Here is a 9,776-nt window from a genome sequence, read left to right as displayed (position 1 = left end):
AGTAAAGATCAGGTTGACCTCAAATACTTGAACTTTCTCTTATGAAAATGGTCTTAGGAAAATATCAAAATTTTGTTTTAAAAAAAAAAATTAGCTCAAAAAAATGATATTGAAACAATATATGTATATATTTTTGAACATTTTATTATTATTATTATCAAAATTCGAAAAATAAAAGAAAATAAAATCCATAAGACCTAATTGTAGAGTCATTATTGAATCTATGCCCGGAATAGTATTTATTACTTTTAATACCTCGTATTCTAGAAGAGTAGGCATCTTTTATTTTTTTATGATATTTTGAACGAAATTTCTCCATCCAACACCTCTTTTTTCCAAACCAACCCATATTTTGTTTGAGAGGTCAAAAAAGTAGTGGCCAACAGAAACATTGAAAGCTACCATTGTCAAAAGAATACAAAGGAAAAAGCAACCAAAATAATTGCATTCACCATTCCCACATGCTAGTCCAAGTTGTGAGTTTACCATACGTTAAAAATGTTGTGCTGTCCTTTGAAAACCTTTCCTTTTGAAAACACATAAATCGTGTGTTGGTTTGGTTTTAGAATATTATTTTAAAATATATATATTAATTTAATAAAAATAAATATCATAAAAGATATTTTAAAATTATTTTTATCTTCTCAAAAAATAAAATTATACACAAATAACAAGGTTTTTTTTATTAAATTAATTTTAAATTTTTTTTTAAAAAATACTGAAAACATATTCTAGGAAACAAACCAAACAGAGTCTTATGTACGAATTTACTAATGGTGTGTTTGGTTGGGAGATTTGGGGAGGGATTTGGAAAAGGAAAGGGAAAAGGTGTGTGAAACTATGTGAAATATAAGCATGATTTATTCACATTTCACCTATCTTTTCCATTTCTCTTTCCAAATCCCTCTCCAAATCCCCCAACCAAACACAGCATAAGGCATTCGGGTAATTTTTTTATTTTTTTAAAATTTTGTGCAATGCTAAATGCATGAAGACATTAACAAATAAGTAAGACATAAAATATGCATGTTTTGGCATTCGATTCACATAATTGGGTCACCTAACAATGTGGGTAGTTAGTATGTATATTGATATATATTATTTTTATTATTATTTTGAATTTTATAATAAAAAATACTAGAGAAGTAATTTGAATTTTGTTAATCAATGTATCACTTATTAAGATTAATTATTATTATTCTATCACCCAAGTGGGTACGAACAAAATCTCAACATTTAAAAACCCAATCACCAACCCCACCACACAAAAAGCAGAGGATTCCCTGTCCTCAAAGAGGACAATTTTCTTCCTATAATATCAGAGTAGGTAAAAATAATAATAATATTGTAGAAAAAGAAAGTTTAATATTTTTAAGCAGGTCCAACATGTTTTTAATGATTCATATAATTTTAAACTAATTAAATTGTTTGTTTTATTCATCTACTCTAGATAAATTTAAATTTCATGCGATTTATCCATCCCATTCTCCATACATGCTCGAAGTCATCACAACATAGACACTATTTAACCTATGTAAATTATAATATATATAAATTTAATTACTATAAATATTATAACTCAATCTTATAAGAGTTATAATTAAAAAATTATAATAAAACACATCATAAAATATAATTGTATCATAAATAAAAATATCATAATCAACATCACAATAAGTTAATATTACAATAAGTCATAATATCATAATTAAAATAAAATCAAAATTAATTAGAGTTAATTACCTAAAAGTCCTATTTACAAATGTTATGGTAGCTCAGGTCCTATCTAAGATTTTTTGTACCAGTAAGTCCTATTTAATAAAATCGAGAATATTATCAATTTTGCATAGTAATATTCCAAATAATTGTTTCACTAATTGGAAGAAGAAAAAAAAATAGAATATGATATTAAATATTTTTGCCCTTGTACTTATTAGTTTGATTTAACTATCTAATAAAACTGAAAACATTATCAATTTTTTCCAATTTTAAAACTGAGAATATTATCAATTTTTTCATTTTTGAAGTTTTTTATTTTTCAATTTCATATCAATGTCTCATTATTATGCTCCTTTATAGACACAAATATTTAGTTTTGCACAAAAAAATAATTTAGTTTTTTCAATTTTTCAAAAAAATAATGCACATAATTTTTTTTTAAATAGTTTTTTCAATTTAAAAGTTGATGTTTTAAAGTTTTAAAAATCAAAATAAATGTCAGATTATCATGTTTATTTATAAATAATCATAAATGATGGACAATCATTGTTTAAAGGACAATTCCAACCAATAAAATTTAATAAGATCCAAAAAAATTTAGTTACGACTTAATAAAGTATAAGGTCTCGTTTGGGAACAGGCTTTTTTAGTAACTTTTTGGCTAAAATGTGATTAAAAAAAACTAATATATTTGGAATGACTTTTTGCCTTCTTACGAAAAGATGTGCAAAAAGTAAAGAGAAAAAGGAATCTTGGACTTTTTAATATGGGTTGTTGATTTTTTGATTATTTTAATAACTTTTTAACTTTTTTACTAAAAGGGACACTTGACAAACGAGGCCTAAGTTTATGAATTAGAACTTCTGTGTAAATGTCTCAATTAATTATGACAATAAGTTATAATTAACATCAGTTATGGCAACTAGGTTAAAAGTAACTTTTTTATTTTTTTAGTTTTTTTTAAGTCATGGGTTAAAAAAAAAAAAATTAAGTCACATTATCTTTCTATTTTTTTCATATTTTTTTAAAAAATTCAAAAAATAACTTTTAAATTGTATGAGAAAAAAAAACTTATTGACTTTTTTAAAAGAAATATATAAAAAATTTGAGAAGTAATATAATTAAATAAGCCAATAAATTAATAAATTATTATTATTATTTTTTTTCATATTCTCAAAAGAGGCCTATACGTCATTAGCCTAGTTTGGAAAGGGGATTATTTTTATTTTAATTTTTTGATTATTTTAGTAGGTTAAAATTTTTATATTTAAAAAGATTATCGAATTTTTTTGTAATTAGATGTGATATTTGTAAAAGAAAAAGTAAAATAATTATGAATTTAATGTGATATTTTATCTTATTACCTATTTTAACCCTTGTTTTTTTCTTTAAATTTTAACCTAAAAAGCCAAATCGTAACTTCTGCCAAACAAGACCAATGAAAGACTACAAAATTTGTACGCAAGGTACATATTATTATAAAATCAAATTTATGGACCCAAAAAAAAAAAAACAATAATTAAGCATAATAATTGAGTTGAAGAAGCTATGAAATGATAATGAAAACAAGAAAAAGGACAAACCAGAAGAAAACATGATCAATAATGCATTACATAAATATTATACTCAACAGTAGCATCTCCAGTGAGGATATCCAACTTAAGAGTCTTAGCTTCAACATATCCCCTAGCAAATCGGAAAAGCCCGCTCCCTCCGATCACCGGCATCTCCCTTACCGGATTCAACGCGGCGTTCCGGCCAAGCACAGTGATGGTGCTTCCATTATACTTTCCGGTACTAAAAGCAAAATTCATCACCATCATAAAACCCAGATCTTGTTGCGACGCCGATGCATAAAATCCCTGACACCTACCCACCATTTTCGATGATTTCATTTCGAGGCTTAACGTTAATGGGTTGTCAATCATTCTAATTAATCCGAAAAGTGTGGCCGAGGTGTTCGACGCCGGCGGAACTACTTGCACGGCGGTGGGATTGCGGCCGCTGAGAATGTCGTGCCAGTAGAATCGGAAATGGCTCAGTTTCTCTTTCTTTTTTAGACCTATTAATTTGCGATCTATTCTCCTCACGAAGACATGTTCATCTTCTTCTTCTCTGGCGGCGGTGGACGGAGTTGAGATGGTTAATAAGAAGAAGATGAGAATGGAGATGGTGATTAAATGAAAAGCTAGACGAAGACTTGCCATTTCAAAAGCTCGGATATCACTTCTGTTCAACTACGAAAAGTCTATATAAATACTCGAGGAGGAGTGAGTAATTTATTTTGGAAAACACTATGCTGGATGTATTTTATAAGTTAAAAAAATGGTATTAATTTAATTTATAAAATTAGAATTAAAAAATGATATAATTAATAATTAAAGAATTTATAAACCATAATAAAAAAATTAATAATAACTAAATAAAAAAATAAGATGTATATGATATACTTTTTTGAAGAGATATATATTAAAAAAATTTATTTACTTTATATTTTATATTATATAAAGTATACGTTTGAGTTAGTGGAGATTTTTTCTTTTTAGGGTAAATTATAAATATATCTGTTGGTTTTTTTGATTTTTGAAGGTTATTTTTGTAATTGTGAGCGTGCCAACAAGAATTAATCAGTCCTTACAGAAATTTAATTGCCAACCAATTATCAGACGATTGTGTTTTAGTTCTTTCAGTCTCAATGAAGAGGACTTTTCTGTTGGTTTTTTTGACTTTTGAAGGTTATTTTTGTAATTGTGAGCGTGCCAACAAGAATTAATCAGTCCTTACAGAAATTTAATTGCCAACCAATTATCAGACGATTGTGTTTTAGTTCTTTCAGTCTCAATGAAGAGGACTTTTACTGGTAGCTTTAATTAGGAGAAATAAACTGACAATGATTAAATGAAGAACAATTGCAGTATTTCATTAAGTAAAACAAAAGACTTACAATGATTCAATTCAGCTTCATAGAGGCTTACAGTAACAATTTACTTGAAACTACTCCTATGAATGAAGTGCAGTGCAGGAATTTTAAAGTACAGAAATACAAAGAATAGGAAATGTAAAATTGGAAAGGAAATAAAGTAGATAAAACTGATTTTTTGGATCTGAGTCTGGGCCTTTTTCTGGGGCCTTCTCTGCTATTTATACTTCTTAAGGATGACCATCGAACTGCACTTCTAACCGTCGAATCGCTCTTCCATGATTGCTGATTGTTGCCTTATAATTAGCTTCACTATGCCATTACTTGCAGTTAGGCTTCCCGCCTGATTTTGAATTTGAATGTGAGTAACCGTTGAAGCCACATCACTTTGCACTTCTTTGCTAATCCAGTGTGACGCAGATTTGGTAAGAACCAACACTAACTGCCGCGTGAACGATCACGATCGAAGGTTTGAATTGTCTTCTCGTATTACCCTCAACCTACTACGTGTTGAACTGTGATTGGCTTTATACAAAATATGTAGCCAACAATATCTCTTGAGGTTTAATTAAAATATAAATTATTTTTTTATAGTTTTAGAAATTATAATATTTTAACCTTTGAGATTTTTAATTTCATAACAAATGGTTATTTTTATTAATAAATTATTAAATCAATTAACAGTTTTTAATAATGTTATAAATATGTTTCAATTAATAATTTATGTAATTTTGTTATTGTATAAGAGAACAATTATAAATTTTATTTTTGTAATTAATTTTGTTAAATAAATTTTTTTAATAATAAAATATTTATAATTTTTTAAATTACATAGAACAATCTATACTTTAAACAAATTTTAAAAATTATATTTGTAATTTACCTTTTTTAAGTACAAAAAGAAAGGAAGTTTCCAGCGGGAGCAATATAGCTACAGCCGGCCCTAGTTCGGCATAATCAGGGACCTCGTATCGGGATAATAGTGTACGTACCCTACAACAGGGACCGTACAATTTTGCAATAGGTGTATAGTGCAGATTTATACCATCTTCATTTGGGAGAGGTTAAAATGAAAAATTTTTGCTTAAATAGTTAAAATATATAAATAATTAAATAAATTAATAAATTAATAAAATAAAATGTTACATTCAAATCATAATTATTTTAATATTTTTTCTTATAAAAATCAAAAAAATTCTATCTAAATAAGATTTTTTAATTCTAAATTAAAAAATTAAAAAACCTAACCCATATCATATCTCAACGGAAACCATAATTCTGTCTGTGCCCTAAATGTTGAACCCGAACATATTGCGTGGATTGAGGGTAAAGGACCACTGAAACACCACCCAGATGAGTGGAGGTTGTGATAATATTTTATATTAAAATATAATATAATATTTTATTAATTCTATGCCCTAAGTGTAGTTTTTTATTAAAATAAAATATTATATTTAAATTATAATTATAATTATTTTATTTTTCTTTTATAAAAAATTTTAAAAAATCAACACAAACGAATTTTTTAACCTAAATTAAAATAGTTAAAAATTAAAAAATAAAAATATCAACCTACCTTTTCAAACGTATTGTTAATTCCTTTGAAATGTTGCGATGACTCCTCATAACAAATTTGATAATTTCTTATATCATCTAACTTTTAAAACCATTAAACATATTTCAAATTGAGAAAAATACATATGAGTAGGAGTTTGAAAAAATAATTACAAATTGATGAAAAAAATTTAAAATTTTATTTATTAATATTTATAAAGTTTATCATTAATTTATAATTATTTTTCAAAATTCAACTAATTTGATATTTTCTCTTTCAAATTTTATAAATTTTAACAATCTTAAAAATGAAAAATTACCACACAATGATACCTTTAAAAATTCATTATAACTTCGTAGAAAAGATTATGACTTTAATAATTAATATTTGTAAAGTTAACACTTATCTGTAATTATTTTAGCACGTTTATGTATGTGTATATATATAATAAGGTAACGTGTGTACTATATATATTTTTATGATAAATATTATCTCTTTTTTTGATAAAATTATAATAATTTATGATTTAAAAATAAATTATATATTTTGTAATAATGTTACGTATTTTTATTATAATATTTAAAAATTTTAGTTAAAAATATGTAATTACCACAAAAATTGTGTGGAGAACGGTGGTAAGTAGTTGTCCCGCATTGAGGGAATGCATCAAACAAAGGACGAAAGGACAACTGGTTGTTGTGGTCAGTAGTTGCCGTGCATGTAGGAGGCAGTCAGGGCCATATATATTTGCTCATGCACAATACTATGACTTTTCCAACCACAAAACAATCAGTGTTTTTAGTTTTGAATTTTAAAAAATAATTTTATTTTTGTAAAAATATTTTAATTTACATATGGAAAATTAAAAATTATTTTTTAAAATTTCAGGCACACAAGAAAATGATACAGAAGTGGAAAGATTCCAAAACAATTCATTTTGTTTGGTTTTAGAATTTTTAAAATCAGTTTTCAAGTTTTCAATTCATATTTTTTATATATTTTAATTTTTTTTTAAATTTTTAAATTTACTTAATCAACATACAATTAAAAAATAATTTTTTTTTAGTAGTCACAAAACACAAAAAATAATTTAAATATATACAAAATTCAGTGTTTTTATATATATTTGTTTTACTTATTGATTTTTTTAATCATAAATATTTTTTTTTTAGGTACATTTAGATTCAATACATATAAAAAATAAAAAACAATTAATTAAAAGCTAAAAAATTATTAAAAACAACAAAATATGAAAAATTACAAATTAAAAATTATTTTTAAAAATTCAAAACTAAAAATAGAGTGATTGTTTTGTGGTTGGAAAACTTTTATTACCTGTTCTCCAGACAATTTTTTATTTTATTTTTATGTGTTTAATTAGCAAACAAGAAATTGTTTTTTAATGTTTTTAGTTTTTTAGTCAATACATTTTATTAATTTGTCAACAAAAATATATTTGTTAGAGCAATTCCAATGTTACTCTTGAGCCTTGTTTAAGATTTGATTATATTAGTTAATTATTTGACTTTTCGACTCTTTTAACCTGACAAAAAAAAAAACTGTGTTTGAGATGATAGTTATTTTTTTTAGTTGATTTGATTGTTGTCATAGAAAAATTAAAATAATTATAAATTAAATGTAACAATTTATCTTTTTTGTCTTTATTAATTATTTTAACCAAATAATTTATGGGGGATGCACCAATAAATCCCAAATTAATAACTTATGCACTGTTTAGTCCTAAAAGTTTTCTTATAGACTGAAAGGTCCCATTACAATGTTAATAACATCAGATACAATGTTAATAACATCAGAGTCATGTTATAAACATTGGATTTCAAACATCTAATGTTCATCAAATTTCAATAATGTTTGAAAATATAGGATGAAAAACATCTAATGTTCATCAGATTTCAATAAATTTTGAAATTATAGAATGAAACATCAGATCATTTACATCATTCACATCATGTTGATGTAAAAATGGGACTAAATGGAGCATAAGAAAACTTTTAGGACTAAATGGTTCAACGTTTCAAAAATTAGGACTTATGGGTAAATTTTCCATAATTTATAGCCAAACAAGAGTTTCATCACCACACCACCTTTAGTTGTTACCCTCACCTCCATCCTCCAATTAATAACTTTTAAGCAATTCCTGTTGGTTGTCGGTGATTATTTCTAACCAACCATCTTATGAAATGAAATTCCATTCAACAAAAATATATTTGTTAGAGCAATTCCAATGTTACTCTGGGGCCTTGTTTAAGATTAGATTATATTAGTTAATTATTTAATTATTTAATTATTTTAATCTGACAAAAAAATTTGTGTTTGAGATGGTAGTTATTTTTTTTTAATTGATTTGATTGTTGTCATAAAAAAAATAAAATAATTATAGATTAAATGTAAAATTTTATCCTTTTTATCTTTATTAATTATTTTAACCAAATAATTTATAGCCAAACGAGAGTTTCATCACCACACCACATTTAGTTGTTACCCTCACCACCATCCTCCAATTAATAACTTTTAAGCAATTACTGTTGGTTGTCGGTCATTATTTCTAACCAACCATCTTATGAAATGAAATTCCATTATACTAAGGTCCGTTAATTTTCAGAAGTAGAATAGAGGAAATTCATAGTGAGGGAATTAATAGTGATAAGATTGTTAGTGAATGGATTGACAGTGAGGGAATTAAGTAAAATTGTGTTTGTTTTGATGATAAGTGTTAGTGTAGGAATTGTTAAATTATTTTTATATAAAATAATAAAACAAATAACAAAATATAAAAAATTAAATATTAATATTTAAAAAAAATTCCAATATATAAAAAGTAAAAAAAGTAAAAAAAAATTCTAATCCCCTCACTATTTTTCTAATACCATCTCCACCTCCTCCATCTCAATCCCCCTTCCAACCTCCATCTATATTACCTTCTCCATCCTAATTCCCTCCCTAACTCTACAAACAAACACAACATTAATAACTCCATCTCCATCATAATCTCCTTCCATCTATTTAACCCCAAAACAAATGGGATCTAAGTTGGTAGTGTAGTTTCATCATCACACCACCTTTAATTGTTACCGTCACCTCCATCCTCGAATTAATAATTTTTAGTGATTACTGTTGATTGTTGTCGGTGATCAATTTCAACACCAACTGAGAGGGAGTTTTATATGTGCATTAGGGCCGAGCTAGGCCCAGGCGTAGTAATTGGCCGTTTTGTGGGCCGAGGCAAAAAGGGCTTTGTGAAGTAGACCATGGTGTTAGTATTTAGCTCGGTCCAGGTGGTTACAAGTCACTGCGGTCGGGATGGTGGGCTCCTTAAGCTAGACCTCGCCTCTTTAGCTCGGTCAAGGCTTGCTGCAGATTAGCCCGGTCCAAACAAGTGAAACCGAGGTACAAGTGAAACATGAGCCGAGATACGTGTCGCATATGAAGGCGCCGGGGTAAGTATGAAAGAGATAGCGTTAGCTCGGTCATACTATTGTCCAAACCGGGATAAAACCATCTCACTTGGTTTAAGCAGTGAGGGGGATGTTGAAAGATAAGCATTATCTTTCAGCAGTGGGA

General features: G+C 26.7%; 1 protein-coding gene across 1 annotated transcript; it reads right to left on the bottom strand.

The window, feature by feature from the left end:
* Positions 1 to 3,163: 3,163 nt before the first annotated feature.
* Positions 3,164 to 3,989, bottom strand: LOC114317006 (dirigent protein 20). Its single transcript, XM_028263700.2, has one exon. It carries the CDS (start codon positions 3,924 to 3,926, stop codon positions 3,318 to 3,320), a length of 609 nt encoding a protein of 202 aa, XP_028119501.1. The 5' UTR covers positions 3,927 to 3,989; the 3' UTR covers positions 3,164 to 3,317.
* Positions 3,990 to 9,776: the final 5,787 nt, after the last annotated feature.

Source organism: Camellia sinensis, chromosome 12 (genome assembly GCF_055761805.1).
Source record: "Camellia sinensis isolate YWXY chromosome 12, ASM5576180v1, whole genome shotgun sequence".
Taxonomy (NCBI): Eukaryota; Viridiplantae; Streptophyta; class Magnoliopsida; order Ericales; family Theaceae; genus Camellia; species Camellia sinensis.
Note: the sequence above shows the minus strand (reverse complement) of the source record. Positions and strands in the feature narration are given on the sequence as shown.

Bases quoted from the DNA above. Each gene is read 5' to 3' on its own strand.
- LOC114317006 (XM_028263700.2), bottom strand. From the start codon at position 3,926: ATGGCAAGTCTTCGTCTAGCTTTTCATTTAATCACCATCTCCATTCTC.